The sequence below is a fragment of the Pholis gunnellus genome (assembly GCF_910591455.1).
Source record: "Pholis gunnellus genome assembly, chromosome: 11".
Lineage (NCBI taxonomy): Eukaryota > Metazoa > Chordata > Actinopteri > Perciformes > Pholidae > Pholis > Pholis gunnellus.
The window spans coordinates 13,879,276-13,898,478 of record NC_136538.1 but is presented as its reverse complement, the minus strand read 5'-3'; the positions used below and the strand labels follow the sequence as shown (position 1 = coordinate 13,898,478).

The 19,203-nt window shown below is 43.1% G+C and overlaps 1 protein-coding gene across 1 annotated transcript; it reads right to left on the bottom strand.

The window, feature by feature from the left end:
- Positions 1-329: 329 nt before the first annotated feature.
- LOC306702867 (transmembrane protein 150A) lies at positions 330-17,878 on the bottom strand (the record flags this gene model as incomplete). The annotated part of the gene is made up of 7 exons (XM_079168587.1): positions 330-3,587; positions 3,948-4,125; positions 8,106-8,233; positions 12,289-12,356; positions 13,586-13,672; positions 14,218-14,265; positions 17,814-17,878. 7 exons carry the CDS (start codon positions 17,876-17,878, stop codon positions 3,331-3,333), a joined length of 831 nt encoding a protein of 276 aa, XP_079024713.1. The 3' UTR covers positions 330-3,330.
- Between the last annotated feature and the right edge of the window lie 1,325 nt (positions 17,879-19,203).

Here is a 19,203-nt window from a genome sequence, read left to right as displayed (position 1 = left end):
TATGGTGTAAATATCTGACAGAATACCTTGAAGTAGACCGTATATTCATATTTAAGTGTGAAGTATGAAGCCCTGTATTGGCGGGTGGAGATCTTTCCTCTTGGATTTAGAGGAATAAAGGGAGTGTTGATCTTCTGTCAACTCTGTAGAGAAACTGGACAATGCAAATAATGAAACAATAAAGAAAATTAAAGAAACATGCAAGATTAGAGTTATGTGGTGAAGACAAAAACTGCATTACATGGAGCAAATTATGCTTTTAACAGTTTTTATTGAACAGTTTTTTTTTTATTGAACATTAAGGCATTTATATATATATATACGCACATAATCATATGACTTTTCATCAAAATAGAATTTACAACCTAAACCTCTTTGGTTTTCATTATCAAAATAATATATAAGGCACATAGTGAGCATTTTGCAAGTATTGAGTAACAGCTGCTAGTTTGTCAGAACGCGTTCACCAATCATTTACTGATTGCATGAGTGAGATTCTTGCAGATATTTAACCATGTTGGTGTGAGCAGCATACGCATTCTGACAAGCTAACTATACAGGAATGTTTTATTTTTAAGCTTTATAGAGTCTGGATTAACAAAAATAATCTATTATATCATGGCTAACCACCTATATTACGCAAACCATTAACATAACAAAACAAATGCCATTGAAACAAAGACAACAGAAGGCAGACGCAAGCAACGTTCATTCTGCTCTGAATCAAACAATGCAGCTGATGTCGTAACATTTTCCTGAGTGCAAAGGTCAGACAGATCAGCAAATGTGGGAAAAAAAGGAACAGAAAGTAGAGAACTTGATATGAAATGATGAGGACGACCTAACGGACATTGCAAAATGTGAATCTGACGATCAGAAAATGTTTCAAAAGACGTTTTTGTAACGTTCCAACTGGAAACGGGGGCATTAGGCATCGCGTCCTTACATGCAGGAACCATTCAGGAAGATTACAATCGCTTAATGTGTAATGACAAAATGTTTCTCGCTAGAGCAGCACCATCATTTAGCTTAATACTTAATGCATCAGATATTTACTGTGATTTATTAGAAGAATGCATACTGTAAAAGTACTGTAAGGTCACAAGGCCAAGTTCCACTTAAAAAAGGGATTCTAGGGAGGAAACTCTGAAGATCACAGCTGAGCTGAATCCAGAAGGAGAGGCAGGAGGTCGAGTGGTCGTCAGGACTTTGCTCAACCTTTGGCCTAAACCTGGAGGTGACTGAATATTCACCGTACAAAAAAAGTTTCACTTTAGAAAACCAGTCCTCCTGTGACCTGGATAACAACATTACAGCTCAAATGCAATAAGCAGTTTGACCAGTAGGGAGAAGCAGTGGACCAGAGCTGTGTCTGGTCACCGTCCAGCTCATTCCACAGAGCACGAGCTGTTCCACTTCAGTCTTCTGTAACACATTGTAAAACTCTGCCCCACATGTGGCCGGTTGTGGTGTGAGGGACTGATATTTTCACTGTATAAAAGCATACTAACGAGACTATTACTGTTGTAAACCCTCTGCTTGCTCTGTTTTCTTTCCCCCCCCCAGAGAGCTCAGAGTGTGTTAAATGTTACACTGAGATGTTGAACATTTCCAAAAAATATACAAACAGATATTCTGGCACAACTCTGTAGCACAGAACGTTAAGAGAAAAAGCACAGAGAAGAGACAATGAGGCTAAAACAAAACAAAAAACTGCACTGATAGACATCAACATATCAAGTCAGTGGATATATTAGCAGGGAGCATTTTTCAATGTAAACGACAAATATCCACTTTGGTATTCCTGGCACTAACAGGTGTGCATGCAACCTTCTGTCCCTGCTCCTCCAACTCGCAGTACTAGTAGTAGAGTACTACGTCTCCATCGTATTGCTTTCATTCATTAATATCACAATCAAAGCTGAACTCAGGGAACGCGACAGGGAAAGGCCTCGTGTCTTTTAGCACCGATGCCACAGGCAAACTGATATTTGGTGTGAATCCTGCTGTACAGTAACACGTCGGCAGGACAGTGCAACTCAGTTACGTCTTACATAACAAATACTTCCTTTTCCCTTTGTCCCGCTACATCAGTTAGACATGCCGAAAAAAAAAAACCCTCTTAACTATGGAGGGTTCAAAGAAAAGAGTACGAAGGCAAAGCAATGACAGCATGTTGTGCTGCTCCGTGTTGGGGAGTAATGAGATGCAGACCTACGTACGTCCACAGGACCTGAAAACACGTGTGATGCCTCCTCACCAAACTCAATAAACCACAGTGCTCTGGCTTGAATTAGCTGCTACGCTTTTGGCCTCTGGACACTGTATCCTCTTTCTTTCATATTCTTTGGTAGAAGTCTACAGAGAGGAGGTTGAATCATTTTGAGGTGTAAGGTTGATCGAGTGTATTTATCCTAACAGCAGAGGGAAAAGACATGGTGTCATAAAGGTTACACTTACTAAGGCACCAGGTCTATGGTTTGTTCTGTATGCAGTTCAAATAATCACCAGAAGCAACACAAAGACAATGTGTGCTAGGCGTGAGTCACATGGACACTTAAAAGAGTTTCTGATCCAAAAAAAAGGTTGTTGAGACCAAAAACCAAAGTGACATATATTGTTATGGCGAACGTCTGTGCCTTCTTGCAACATCCAGCGGACAGAGAGCAACATTATTATCCTAATGGCCGCCTGAAAAATATAGTGTGGAGTGATAATTCTCAGGGGTTCAGTACTATGAAGAATTCTTTGACTTGACTTGTTCATGGTAAAAATGTTGCTTAATGCAGATTTGAATGATTGCAAAATGCAGAGTGCTGCCCTGTTCTATCTCCAGGATTGACTAAAACATTTATAAACTCTTCTATTGACACCTTCTCTTGATTATCTGCCTGTGTGTCTGCTTTTCTCTGTCTTAATACTGTCAGCGTGGCCGTCCAGCAGCCTTGACTTCTTTACGTACGTTGAAGGAGTCATGGCTGTCACCTCGAGGGGAAAAGCTCCAAGGACACTTATTGAGACCAGTTACAGGATCTCGGGGGGGGAGTCGTACATTTACTTGATCTGATTGAATAAGTACTCCTCTGCTGGTCACAGGACTTGGGAGAAAATTTGGTTTCACACGTGTGCAATGTGCAAAATACAAACAAAGTTCTTTAGAGACACTGAGCTCTGATGGGAGCGTAACACGAACTAAAGTCTCCACTGTGGGTTGAAATAGTAGAATCCACTCTGCCACGAGCATCGACTGGCCTGGTTCCTTTCAAAGCTTCAGACGAATGTGGCTGGAAATGAGAAACTCTTTCGACAAGGACTAAACGAGCCAGCAGTCTAGAGCATGGACATGTTTTCGGGTTGGTGTGGATGTAAAATGGGCCCTCCCAGTGATCCCAGTGGGTCCACCTTGTGGTCTTTCCCAGCAGGTCCTAGGGGCCCTCTAGCCAGCACCACCATGGTATCCGACGACATGCCGGCAAACTCAAAGGCAAATGTCCCATAAAACAGCATGATGATGACGCAGAACACCCACTCGAAGATGGCGGACGCGTGTTGAAGGACGAAGCTCTCCTGACAGAAGAACACACCACCTGAAAACATGGTTAAGGACAAACAGCAAAGCAGTGTGTCGACAGCCTAACATTGATCGGATTCACCTCAGTACAGACTCTCTTTGACTGCAAAATTAAAGATTTCTAAGCATTGAGTTTTCACAGCATTGACTGTAACATGTCCTCTACCGTGTCCACTGCAAATCTTTGAATGGATATCTGTAACATATGGCCCATAGCATGACAGGATTTGACATTGAATACTGGAGGGAAACTTGTAGTTGCAATATAACGTGAACGAGACGTCTCCGTCCGTATTCAGGCTGGCAGCGCTACGCTCTATTCTGAAGCACTTGACAGCCTCGAAGGCGGCCATCTGTTAGTGGCTAGAGAGGATACTGAGGACCAAGGCTACGAAGGCCAACAGCGTCATGCAGAGCCGGAGGTGGGCCACGTTGTACTCCCCCTGGGTCTTGGCGAGTCGGTAAGTCAGTGCCGACTGCAGGCACACAAACAGCATGCTGGTGGGGAAGGCGATACCTGCTCCGACATAGTGGAGAACTTTGGCATTATCCACCTGTCGTGTAGAGAAAGCAGACAGGAGGAGAGGGTGGGTGAGACAAATGGGTGAGACAAAGAATACACAAAGTCTGCAGTTTGGCTGAAAACACCACGTGGGAGCGATCAGAGGGGGGCAACATCACACAAGCTCCTGCGTCAAGCTGTTGGCTCCGACTAGTCATTGTTATGTAATACTTAGTTCGAAGCCTCCAAAAACTTCTTTTAATAAAGGAGCCAAGAAGAATACGTGGAAATGAGAGGATGATGGGAAGTAAACGACAGCAGCACCACAGAACGCCTCCTTATCCCTGCTGGTCACAAGAACGATAAGAAACAATACACAAAAGAGCTGCTCGGGAGCATGTGACTAGAGCTCCCACTGCAGGATACACACACACACACACTTGAGATGTACTGATCAGAACAGATAAGAGACTCAATGGAGCATTAACCAAAGCTACAAAAACATCTCCAAGGTCCAGACTAATGTAGGTACATGACACAGAACTGCTTTCCTCGGCTGATGCCGAATGGTTAAAGCCTTGTGTTCCTCTGCTCCACGTAACTCTTGGGGGTCATTAGAGCAACAGCCTAGAAGTTATTCAGTTTTGGGCTTTTAAGCCATTTGTCCGTTGAACCGGCTAGCGCATACTGAACATTCTTGTGCAGTGGGCTAATCCTTGAAGTGAAGATTTCCAGACAATTCAATATGGAAAAGCACACACAGCAAAAAAAAAAAAAGGATTTTCTTAGCTCCGTCTGTGACATCTCCAGAGCTGGGAGTGAAGACGGGAGATGAATCAGAGCACGGCCTTTACACGTTTTTCCATGTGTCTGATCAAAACGTGTTCACAGTGGGAATTGTATTTTAGTCTCGTACCGTCCACAGCGAAGTGGCTGCTACAAAATCCTTTCTACGCCATCAAACTGGCACTGTGGGGGTCTGAGTGTTGTAGTACTGCCAATCTGTTTCTCACTCTACTCCGTAGTGGAAAAACACACACACACACTCAAACAACAACCATATGCTTTGTTCTCCTGGTACCTCCTCATTCTAACTGTTTTAAACATACCTCCATCCAGCTTCTCCGTTGTCTGATGTGATAGGTAGATTAATCAGTAATGAAAATAATCAATACTCTCCACAGCGGTGTGTGCTGTGTGTGATGCCGGGTGTCCTAGATTCTCTCACTCATTACCTGTTCTACTTTAAGTACGTTTTCACACTTTGTACAGTTGCGGTCGCAACACCGTCGGTTGAAAAAGTGATGGGCGGTGAAAGCAGTGAGGTGGACTGAAATGTGTCAGCAGAAGCAGAGAGAAACAATGGAGAAACAGGAGAGCCATACGGGGGGAAGCTCTCATTATGGCTGGAAATACACATCTCTGAACATCTGCCTCTGTCACCCTAGTGTGCACCTTCAATCTGAGACATAATCTCATGAGGGGAGTAATAAAGTGAATCCGTTGTTTAACACTGTGTGCTGCATTGTGAATGATTGTGTATCACGATGATAGAGAAGGTTCAGTGGGCAGAGTGATGATGATGGGTGTGAGGATGTGGTAACAAGCCAACCGCCGACCACTTTTCTGTCAGCTTTCGCTTTCTGGAAACTGAAACAAATGGAATTACAAGACGCGCTACAACAAACTCCTTCCGAAGTCCGTTTTAAAAAAAACATTAATAATCACCTAAGCCATCATCATGCACATGTGACTCATGCTTTCAACTTTTACCCATGAATACTTAAAGGCCTTAAAATAGAAACATGTCATGGGACTCAATATATCCAATCTTTTATATTTAAAAATATGCAATGTTATGAAAGAAGGGAAATTTCCACAAAATGGTTTTGGAGCTTTTGGTTTTTATCTGAAGAGCCTTGGTCTGCTGTCATGTAGAATAAATCAATTTAATAACCTTTTCATACTTTCATCTCTTCTATTATACAACAATTCATCTGTAGCCGTGTCATGTAACCACAATACATTTAAAAAAAACACAACCACGGTTGTTTTTACACTTTGTACAGATTGAACAAATATAATGTTGAAATTAATGAGTTTTAGAGACGATGGGAGAAAGATTTGGATGCTAATCTCAGCTAACTGTGGGCTGTGGCTTCATTTTTATCATACATACCATTCATCCCCCACCCAACAGAAAAGTAAACAGAAAGAAAGAAGAAAGGTTGAGAGAGAGAGAGAGAGAGAGAGAGAGAGAGACCATGCTGACAGCAGGCATCATCTGTAAGGGAGCACGCAGGGTGAGCAGAGTCCGGCCAACTCTTACGGTCCTCTTTCTTTCTCTCCTCCTCCTCCTCCTGAAGGCAGCCTTCGAGCTACTCATGTCCCTCTCATAGACCTCAGTGTGGCAGTGATGTGCTTTTCCATCATCTATTTATGTGCTTCTTGGCCCAAACCATCAGACCACCTGACAGGAAAAAGCGCCAGTGGCCCCACCACAGCTGCGCTGCCAAAGCCTTAACTTAACACACAGCTACGACCCGAAGCCGCTGCCACCGCTCAGTGTGTTGTGTTTCTGGTGCTTTCTCCCTCTTTGAGCCGTCGGTGTTCAGCAGATTTTGGCTGCCGTTCTCTCCTCTGAATCCAAATTGTTTGTGGATGTTGTGTTCTCTTGTTTTGGGGCTTTGCTTCATTTTGGCGGCATAATATTCCGTTGTGTGGTTTTAACCGTTTTAACAATGACGTCTCTATTTCCATCGCACTGGAATGTCCCAGACTATAAGAGACGCAACGTCGTCTACGTTCACTTCTGTGATTGGTTAAAGACGGGGGGGGCCTCAGCTAGACACACCCTGTCTGCCCCGTCCTCTCCATGCATGGCCAGACTTGATGACTCACTTCCCCCTGGCTCTTCCCGTATAATTCCTCCCAGTGCTGCAGAGCAGATGCCCCGAAGAAGAAGCGGGAAGAAGGTGAAGACGACACACGAACTGCCATGCACACCTTTTTCCACACACTCCTGTAAAGACAGTTCTTCTTCATCTTCCTCATCATCACACAGTGAATGACGTCATGTCCTCTGCAGGAAACGTTTAGCTAAGTGTGCTTCTCATTTCTACCCCAAATAGAATCAGTAAAGACTCTTTCTCCACTCAACAACGGACACGATGGTAAATCAAATAGGACAATGACGTAATGTCATAAAGTATTATGAAAGTGAAATTACCACTTCTTAAAATAATGAATCATGAGCAAATAAAAGCAAGACTATTCAAGGGGAGAGGGGGGCGTGTGTTTAACTTATCAGAGGATAAAATGTATCCAATGGTTCTGAAAAGCTTGAGACATGCTGAGAATACAGATACACTCAAGGAAACATTGTTCTACTTCATAATGAAACACGTTTACAATGTAAGTCACATGTTTTCTCCCTCCTCGTCTCTCTCTCATCATTTCCCGTCAACTCTTTAACAATCTTTTAAAAGTTGAAGGACAGAAACCAGAACGGTAACATTTCATGGACGTATCCAGCCTTTCATCACAAACAACCACTCCTCCCAAAAAAAACTCCCCGAAGACATTTCACACACAAACACACACTAGGCATCGAGCCAGGCATCCAAATATTTAAACTTGGAAGAAATTATTTTTCCAAAGAACAAATATCTACAGGGAAGGACTTTAGATCAGGTCCGGTCACTTTAACTACCAGAACGAGCAGGATTGTGTCTATGAAGGCAGAGCAGAGTGAAATATAACGTGTGATAGAGAGAAACACTGACACATTTCAATGACATGTTTTGGGCTTTAACTACTGTTTCATTATCCATGATGCTGCAGATTATATTCATGATTCATATTCACAATTGTTTGCTCAATAAAACATCAGAAAACTGCAAATAATAACATCCTTGAACACAAGTTGGTGTCATTGTATGTCTTTCTTTTTCTACTCAAAAATATTCAACTCTTCCATCATTTACTGCAAAAGTTGTGATTGAATTGTATCCGTAAACTGGATCAGCGTACCTGAAAGTTGCCCACCATGATGAGTCCGGCGGCACAGATCCAGCCTGTGGAGAGACTCGCCGTGTTGAGAACACAGTTCTGGTGCTTCTCAATGACGTGGGCGTAGCGGAGCAGCACAATCACCGCAACTACAGCACACGAGAGACACATAAAGACGCAGAGAGAAGATGAGTTATTCGGACTATTCAGCAGGAACACATTCAAATCAGTACATACACACATAAGTACAACAGTGACAGTAGAATAACGCGTATTCTGGAAAAGTACCCTGCACACTGTTGGTATTGTATGTTTTCATTTCACAAGGCCTGGCTTCAATTTAACTCAAACACTCGCACACCTCACTTTGCCAAAAAACACACAAGACGTCCTTGGAAGGTGATTAAAAAAAATCCCACAACGTTGAATTTCTCTGCCTAACAAAGTGGGAACACGAGAAGCAGGGAATGGCGGGAAAGTCAGAACGCTAATTGGGTGTGTGTGTGTGTGTGTGTGTGTGTGTGTGTGGGGGGGGTGGTTGGTCTAAGTCGTGCATAAGATTAAAAAAGGCCGCGGGAAACGAAGTACAGTGCATGGGACAGATGACTGCTGATGTGCTAATGGGCTGTGACTGGGGGGTATTGTTGGTGCACCGCCGAGCTGACCCCCGCTTGGTTTCTCTTTGTTAGCTCCTCGCGGCTGGTGCTCGGCGAGGGCCGACTGGGCTCGGTGAAAGCGGAGCACAGGGGGGGCGAGTGGAAGAGAGGAGACTGAGAGAATTAGAGGTGACAAGGAGCCCCTCGTGTCTCGACCTGAAGGCGATACATTCTCACAGACTCAACTGTTGTCTTAAATCTGTCACACTCTGTGCAAGAGACGGGCTTTAAGGCCGTCTGTGCTGCCAAAAGAGAATATAAACGGAGACCGTGGCCACGGAGAGGAAAGAAAAACGTCAGTGCAGAACTTAACAATGTCAGGCTTTGTCTCCACGAGTCAGGGTTTGGATACGCTGCGGCCCGTCTGGCTCTGAGCCAGCGTCTCAATGAGGACACTGCTGTCACATGGTTACATGTAAAAATGTTGAGATGTGTTTTGAGTAGTTTCCTGTTAGTACAAAATGTTAAAGTTCATGACTTTCTTCTACTAACTGCCAAGAAGGTGCACTGGGTATAACTTGTATTATTAGTGTTTAGTAAACTTCACTATAATAAGTCTTACTGTAAAAAACATTACAGTCTTTTTTATTGCACTGATAGATTGTATGTTACCATGGATTTTTGGAAAATAGTATTAATTGTGATCCCGGTACATTAAGCTGTGAATGAATCTCTAATAGACGTACTATACACAGGACATGTATTAGATTCCATTATGTCATGTTGTAAAAACACCAATATTACTTCTGTTCAGATCCTCGTGAGTGAATGTGCTCGTTTGTGTTTCTCTCTGTTCCCTCAGCACTAGAACCATGTTGGCAAAGAGATTTCAGTTACAATCATGGAAAAACAAACAGCCGTGTCTCCAGGCTCGGAAACAATCTTGTCTTTCGTTTTTTTTCCCTCTGTTCCTTTTGTTAAAATGGAGAACACACTGAAAGTCAACTCATTTCATTAGATTATGGCATCTCGGGCTCCCTGCTGGCTGTGGGTTTTCCCCCATTTCAATGAAATGACTCTCTCATCATTACAAAAGAGCACTGAGCCTGCTGGCATTCAGCATGTTACACTAACATGGAGGAACATTTCCAACCATTGCTCTTAATGAGGAAATCCTTCATGGTTAGCTTTGATGTTGTGCACTCTAAAAGGCACACGTGTGCTGCTTTCTGGCATATTTCTTTGAGGATGCATGTCATGCTGATGAGTCATAAAGGTTACATGCTATTGATCACCTTCCACACCGAGACGGACGGAAGTTAAACCAGAGTCCTGGTTCAAACACACCGACGTGGCTCCTCCATGGAAGCTAGCTTGCAACAACGTGGACGAACTGTAACGGATGTACAGCCCTGCTGTCACAAGCACAGGCTTGCTTTTGCCTTCACACATGGCCGTGAGCGAACGGTGTCGAGTGCATTTTCCCACAAAAAGTCCCATCGGCCACACCGCACCTCACAGTTAAATAAACCTTTCTGTCCCCACAAGGAGATATGTTTCAACACAAACACACCGGCTGCATTCTCTCCCACAGGGAGGTATGCAGAGAAAGAACACAAGCTTTGTCTTTGAAACATTTTGTGTGTACACTGGCAGAGAGGTGGGAACTGGGATAGAAACGAGAAGTACAATTATGAGGCAATATACAGTTCACTGAGTCCGTGTTATCCCTGAGCCAACTGTAACAGGCACAAAGTGAGACATAAATCAATAGGCTAAGAAGCTAAGCAATAGCCCGGTGTATAGCTACATGCCACGTCTACTTAACTTTTGTAGAGCAATAATAACTAACAGGTATTAATCAGACTGCTTGGATGGTGAAGAACAAATAGACACCGACAAGGACGCAACAAATGCACGATTGATTGAAGCCCTTGAACTACCTGCAGTTGTGGTCAGAGATCTATTCAGCCGATGTAGCTCTGTAGGTAAAAACAGTTCAAAACTGATTTACACCTAAATCAAGTCACACATGAACCGTCCTCCTGGTTGAGCAATGGAGTCAACAGTGGAGACAAGTAATCAGCAATATTGCGTTGCTTTTGTTTAGCTGTAACCCCTGAGACGTCACAATGTTTGACAGCCACATTGTTCGGTTGCCACATAACTTCTCCTGAATTGATTTGTCTGCCGTTCAGCATGCTTAACTGTACAACCACAGTGCAGCGCTTAGCCGACGTCTCACTCACTCACTCTCTCTCTCTCTCTCTCTCTCTCTTAGACAAACACTTAAATGTACGCGAGCTCGACAGACTGACCTGCTGCGGTTCAGGGGTCATGGTTGGCTAACAGTGCTGCTCAGATACCAGACTTTCACACTGGGCTGCAACAGTCTGGTCCCTACCAGGATATACTGGCACAGTATACTAGTAGTCTGACTCCATATGCACGAATATACACACACAAACACACAGAAAGGCTGCTACCCCATTCTTGCCACAGGACCACAGCTGTTATTTGTCCACAACACACAGGAAACAGCTTATTTAAAATCTACAAGGATCGTTGTCCCATCGTGGACTTTTCCGTGCCTCACTCTCATGTATCAAGCGACTGTCCTGAGTCAACCAATCAGACTGCAGGCCTTAAATAGCTGCTGGAGGCATGGAGACTCCTTATGAGAAGACAAACAAGGCAAACAGACCTCTCCCCTGCACACACACACACACACACACACATACGTCTAAGTCGCAGCTGGGAAACATTAACTAGATCAGAGTAGTCAGACCTACCAGTAAACGCAGGGAACAGCACGTGTAGACTCACAAAACACACAATGAGCAGCACATGGGAGCTCATTCCCTTCTTTTATAACACGCGTGTTTTCCTTGTGCCTACGAAAATACACACTCACCATGTGCTTGAACATTTGTGTATAATTCTATATGAAAGCATTTTTCCTGCCCTTTCGTGTGAGGTTTTCACTGGCTGTTGGACGGTGTGGTTGTAGGTTTTTCACGAGACAACAAAACTAAGTTTTAACATAAGCAAGAGAGTGAAACACATTTAGTACCAGCTACAAATGAAACTAATATCTCCTGCTGATGTAGTGTGAGAAACAAACTTTGTTATAATTGATATCTTATGAAAGAAATTGAAAGTGATGCTTGCTTTATTATTCATCAATGCTATGCTTATGTATTAATTTAACACATTTATTTGATTACAGTATTTTATATATTATATACTGAAACTGTTAGTTGATCGACAGAAGATTTATCAGCAAATATTCGGGTAGTTGATTAATATATTTCTATATTTGCTAGTTTTCTTAAATTTTATAGACAAATAGAGAAAATAATCAGCAGATTAAAAGGAAAATGAAAACAACTGTTAGTTGAAGTGCTAACCGTGTGACTTCTTAACTTAGATAACAAATAAGTGAGATGGTGACATAGCTCGTGTGTGTTACAAAAACATACAAAACAACGCTATAGCTGGTCTTTACTAGAGCATTCAGCACAATGTTAAACATCCACCGTATGCCGGAGTCAGCACTGTATTTATTGAGGCTTCCGCATCCTCTGAACCTGTTTTTAATGTCTTACCCATGAATGAGCCTGTGCTGCAGATGAGGCTGAAGAAGCAGCTCTCTGGAGGAAGAGTCCCACATTTACTGAAACAAAGAGTACATAAAAAACATGAATGAGAGAAATGCTGTGAATCAACCTACGCTCACAACACAGCAACAGTACCACTAATTCGCCTCCTACGTTGTGCAATATATCATTTCTGCTCATACAGTAAGGAAGTGTGTGTGGGGGGGGGGGGGGGGGGGGGGGCACGTTTCCTTACATCCCATCATCGAGTCTTTGACTTTCCACCCACAGCGTACTCTCTTCTAGGAATGGGAAATGTTTGTAGGAGAGGAAGGCAGGAGACAGTCGACACAAGCCAAAGCCAAAGCCGCCTCAGCTGACCGCAGTCAAGGACGCGCACATTCTTCAGCACATTGACGGAAATGTAAACATTGAGCAAGTCAAAGGGGTGACTTTGAAATAGCTCTTTGATCTATTCAATATTTTTGATGGATGGTTATGTACATTTAGTCAGATATCAGTATGTATATGTTTGAATATACAGTAATATAGCTGAATATACAGTAATATAGCTGAATATACAGTAATATAGAGGAAGAATGTGCATCTCTTCTGCCATCGCCACTGAACTGTAGATCAACAGCGGCACTGCATTAGTAAAGATTACCGTTGAAACATTTAGACATTTCTATTTCTGTTGAAGTTGCACAAATAGTTTGAGGGCTACTTAATATTTCTTAATACGAACCCCAGGATTAACAACATACAACTGGCCTTTGATGTTCGGTGCTCAGTGGGAGTAAAAGCTCAACAACAGAGCGGGAGTGTCTTGATTTCCTCCCAAATGTAAGCCGACGCCTCTCTCTCTCTGTGTGTGTGTGTGTGTGTGTGTGTGTGTGTTTACATGGTGAAGTGCAGACCCATGCTTTGCCTCTAAACTGCCACGGTGGCAGGCAGGATATTTCAGCCCCAAGTTATTTTCAGAATGCGCGCACACACACGCACACACACGCGCGCACACACACACACACACACACACACACACACACACACACACACACACACACACACACACACACACACACACACACACACACACACACACACACACACACACACACACACGCACACACACACGCACACACTCAGGAGAACTGTCTCCTTCAAGCTCACTCGCTTTTTATCAACAATGTGCCGACAGGGGTCAAGTAAAACAATGGCGCAGTGTTCCTGTTTTTAATCTCCAGACACAAAGAGACAGAAAAGAGAGGTAGGGCTGGGATGAGGGTGGGAGTCTCTCACTGACCTGATGAGAGGTACATTGTCTAGTGTGCAGCACAAGGTTGGCCCGCTCTGCAAATACAGATCCTCTTCACATGACTGGTTGTATAACCTGGAACATCAAACAAACGTTAAGTTAATGTTAAAAGACACACACACACACGTAGAGCAAAATCACATTTATTCTATGTTCGGTACAACTTCAATCCTGCTGGGAAATCACCAAATGCCAAAATAAAAAGACATATTGCTGATTATTATTAACACATGTATTCTCAGAATGTCTGGGATAAATAATGAAATAGTAATATAATGTATATGTCTTTTAGAGTAAAGTACAGTCACATAAACTAACAGGCTTTCTTCTGTGTTTAGCGTCGCTGAGGCATAATGTCAGAGACTATCGGATATCAAATAGTAGCTCTGATGTTAGAGATTAACCGAGTTTCTCCGAAACAAACCAAGGGTCCAGAGAAACAGTGGGTTACTCATTGACGGGGCATGATTTAAGAACAATGACTGATGTTAAATCCCACTGTAGATCTATGCTAATGCGCTGCAGTTTAGCGTTCGGTTGGTAGTGCAAGATGTTGTGAGTGTACAGGAATAAACAGAGGTATCATACGGAAAAAAAATGCAGGATGAATAGCAACATACCAGTTATCCACAGGGCAGATGTGCTGATTGTAGAGGGCCATGGCATACCTGCAAGAGAGAGAGTAGGATGAGCCACACGGTTCATGTGATTTTAGGATTACAGTGTCATCCAAAGCGACCCGATGAGTAATAATTCAGAATAATAACTGATTTTTAAATTACCACAATTCAAAATGCAGTTAACTCCCTATGTACGGAGCCCTATTCTTAAATGTAATTTGTTTATATCCTGCCGGTCTGACCTGTCACGGAGTTGTCCCTGTTTTGTTTTTTTGTCAGGTGACCTGACATTTGAATGTTTCTTCTCACTCTGAACACTCAGGACTGAAAGGACCGGTTTGTGTCGGTCAAACTGAATTGTTACTGCGGTGCATTTGGTCGGGTCACTGACCAGCTCCATCCACAGAGAGGTCAATGACCAGAGGATCAACAGATCAGACACAGTATTCTGAAAGTTCAAGACCCTTATTGTACTTCAGAAACTCCTTTTATAGTCAACATGCTCCACAGTAACCATACAGAATTATGCATGAAAGTTTCAGCACTAATTCTGCTCGCACATCTCCGGGGGGGCAAAGAGAAACTCTGCAGGGAAAAGCTATTGTCATGTTATCCCCTCGTTGTTCACACGGGGAGCATAAGCTGATCAAAGTCACGCTTTTAACTGACAGAGAAAGACCAAGTCAGACACAGAGAGTATCTGTCCTGATTCGTGAAAGCAGCCATAGTTCAGCGGGAGGTTAAGTACCAATTAGGAATGTTTTCCCGGGCCGATGGTGTCCTCCTCACAAACTGGTCTTTAAAAGGACAGAGACGTATAATAAAGACACACACAGCTATCCAGACGGCACTAACAAGCACAGACACACGTGTCAATGCACGCATACATGATTCATGATCAATCGGTAAGAATTAAAAGCTGAACATCCTAATTTAAGTTCAGTGTGATAAAAATACAGTATAACACAGCTGTATAGAGTTATATCATCTCTGCGTGCTTCATACTAACTGAAAAAAAAATCAGGGCAGGAAGTCACTTTCAATAATAATAATAATCCAATAAATATTGCAAATATGCGTTCACTGTTTCATAGCGAAGCTGCACAATTTCACACACACGTTCAGCTCTGGTTGAAGGCAGCATCAAAAGAATCGGCTCAACTTAAAATGTTTTAAACCATTAAATACACAGACGCTTGCCATCAGTCATAGCTTAATGTTATCTGTATGTATTGTATTGTACACTACGAGGGATCTACCCCAAGATGCTCATCTTCAAACGTGTGAGCCAGCAGAGGACAGGAGTCAATCCAGACTGGTTTCCTTGCCCAACGCCACATGTGACTGGTGAAATGCATGTGTATTGACCGACTGCAGCAGACGTTTGGTTGACTGGTTTAGTGGTTGGCATTCGGGTGTGTGAATCCCCATGTGTGAGTCCTATGAACCAGATGGCAGACATGTAAAGAGCACTGCTGTTGCATAATGCAGGGAGGAAACCCACTGGGGTGAGGGGAACATGGCCGTCAGGTAGAAAGCTGCCAGAGCTCCAACACAACGACACCAACACGACAAAAACAGAAGAAACGGCTCATAGCAACTGTAGAGAATAACCGCGGGACTTCATCAGACTAAATATAGGAACAGAGACTGTAGCCAGCTGAAGTTGTAATTTTCGACAACTCTTGAGGCCCATTTCTTTTTTAAATATTTGGCCAGCTTCCAAAGCTAAAATAGCAGCAGCGCAGCTCCGGGACATTTCTAAATAAAGAGGTCTTTTTTAGCGGTGTGTGAAACTTAACTAGTGTATCCTGTGCTTGGAGGAGTATATACGTCAGTAATAATAGGTTTGTTTACGTAATTAGACCTCTATCAAAGCTCAGCAGTGGTTGTAAACTGTAATTGCATGCCTGAGAGCAATATAAAAAGGTGGAACAGACCATATATGTTTTTTTTTTGTATTTAGGATTGAACAAGGACTTAACAGAAGGGTCTGGTATGGCCAGTGAGAATTCCCAAAAACGTGTGCAAAAATAACACATCAGGAAAAGGTGTGATGCATAAACTACGAATCTTAACTGCTCACAGGTATAGTGGAGCCACGCTGGTTTTTCAAGCACGTTGTTTAACTCATAAAAAGAAAGCAGAGACTTTTTGGGTGGAAACAATCCTTCCTCTGCCTCCACACAGGCCTTTGGTACACTGTGCATCAACAGATGCTGAGGGAAAGTTCTGCTGTCGTTCTCTATTACACCTTCCAATATTTACCTTACTCCCAGCCACTCACCCACAGCGAGAGAGGGAGTTACGCAACATGTCACATCCTTTGACATTCCACTAGTCTAGAAACAAGGCGCCCTTGTCAAGGTAACGGGAAGGAAATGGGTTTAAAGGGCCCGGGAGTCAGCAGCATTCGGCATCTTAACTTTCTACCTCAGATACGAAGAAATGTGCAACACCAGCACACATTTTCACGCGCACATTCTCCCGACACAAGCATAGGTCCGAAGAAACATTAACAGCTAAGCCCTGAAAAACACACTCCTGGTCGGACTGTGAAGCGGCCATGTTGACAAGCACTGATCGGCGTGCGTATAGTCTCAGTTTTGGCATCCAATTAAGACGGCGTACTCCCCACGGTACTGATCATAGAGGTAGACTACAACAATCTGGAATTGGGCCATCTGTCTGTCTGTCTGTCTGTCTCCCCTTGGGGTTAGCATTCCTCCTCCCGCAGTAATAACAAAGCAGAGAGCTGTCAGCCCAAACATAACCGGGAGGCAGTTACTCTTTCTCCTCCGGTACAGCTGCTCAGATACCATGCTGCAGATAGTTAAGAGACTCTGTGAACCTGCACATCTCTCTTTTAAAAGTGAGAATCCCGCATTCCTTCCTGGAGAGAGTTAATCCACATGCAAGCGCCATGGCTGCCAGGAATTCTGGGTAAATATGCAGTGTGCAACAGAGGCTCGGGTATGAAAAGGATTTTTGACAGAACAGATTTGTAATTTGTAAGAATGTTGCCTAGTTATCACTATGTGTATTCTACGTGAAAGATCATTTGCATAATAATTATATTGTTTGCTCTGTGCACAGTGATATCTAATAATAAGTTATAGATGCAAAAGTACGTCCATCATTTTTTTTAATTGTATTCAAAACAAAAACAAATTAATCAATGGTTTTGCAGGCAGATCAAGTGTGTGAAATCCATTTTTATGGTTCTATTAAGCAGTAAAAATTGATTTTATAGAGTACCCTAGTGGGGATTTGCTTCATTGTTACAGTGTTGCACATTGTTATGTCGACGTGGAGATTATAAATTGCTTTTGTTTGTACATGCAAAATGTAAAAGAAATCGTCCGGGGATCAGGTGATTTCTTTGTTTCTGTGGAAAATAATGTTTCTTTCACTTTTGACAGACGCTCACTGGCATCACAAAACCTTTACGCTCTTACATCATAAGCTACGTATCATCCTTCACGTAAGAGGAAACTTGCACTGAGAACCACCCACTACCCACGCAGCAGACAGTTTTACAAGCCACCTCAGTCTCACGTCACCTGAAGAGGTACTTAAGAAATGTAAACACTTACACAACCCAAATCCCAGTGATGGTCAGAACCGGGAGGCTGACGGGCAGTATCATCCAGAGAGACATCTTCCAACACCTGGAGCAGCCACTTTCTTCTTTTTCCTCTTCGGCCAGCCGAGCAATATCTGCTCGAGTAGTACTAACATTTAACTGAGTGTGGCTGACATCTGCATCGCCACCGACTGACTCATCTTCTTGAAGATGGAGGATAAGTCGATGGACTGATGTGTCCTTTGAGCTGGTGAAGGAGAGGAGGGAGAGGGAGTTAGGTCATTCATCTACTCATCAGAGAGCAATCGTCACGCCAGTTAAAGAAATCTAAGATCTGAAACGTTGTAGTGAGGGTTTGTGTGATGCTCACGTCACTTTAATGTGCACAGGTGAGTGTACTGTAGGGGTTACATCACAAACAAAGCACCTGCTGTACAGAGGTCCAATAGACTACAATATCAACTCAATACTACTTTAGTGAAGAGTTGATGTTTTATTCTTCTTGAGTTTTACTTCAAGATGTTATATTGGACTGACTGGACCTTAGCTGGTAGTTTTTGTTATTTCAACTTTTAACAAACTGGTTTATTTAACTAACACAAGTAATGACTTTCCTTTATAATAAGAAATATAATCACGTAGTTTTACTCACATTTCTATTTACAACTATTGTTTTGTAGGCTACATGCTAACAGCTGCTCACCTTCACGTCCCACGCTAGCATCAAACGCACATCCAACGTTACTCACCTTATTCCTCTCTGTTAGCGAGCAACTTTTTGATGTTTTTTGGTAACTTTGAGTACGCCGACCGGTCCTCGACACCTCTGGTGGCACCAAACTATTCCACAGCGGACTCGCGGGACACGAAGGAGTCTTATTTTTTGTGTAAAATCCTGTCTTGTCTTTCTCGAACGAATGAGATCCCGTTAGCCTGTTTTTCGCTTTGAATTGAAGAGGGGGGAGGCTCGCTCTCACGCGCATTCGGACTCGTTGCATCGCCGCCACGAGACACTCTGGAGGATCCAGCTGTTTGACTCCGCCCACAAACCTGTAGTGGCGGTGCGCGTTTGGGTTTGCGTCTGGTGGCAGACCGAGTGAGCGGGTCCGCGGGATCGAAAGCCACATAACGCCTACAAATCAGTTTCATTATACTGTGTGTCGTATTTTTACAGTATAACTATGCAGACACATCATTTCACAAGTGATATTTTGAATGTGTCAAAGTTCGGTCACTGAGAGAAGTAAACCAAACCCAGCTGTTTCCCAGCAAGCAATTCAGAAGAAGGAGGAACGATACTCATTTCCTTATAAATTCCTTGTTGTAGGCTTTATCAGAGTCGATTTGATGTGCCTCTTACAAAAAATAAATTCTTTTTTATCTTGTTTTTTTTTACCTTT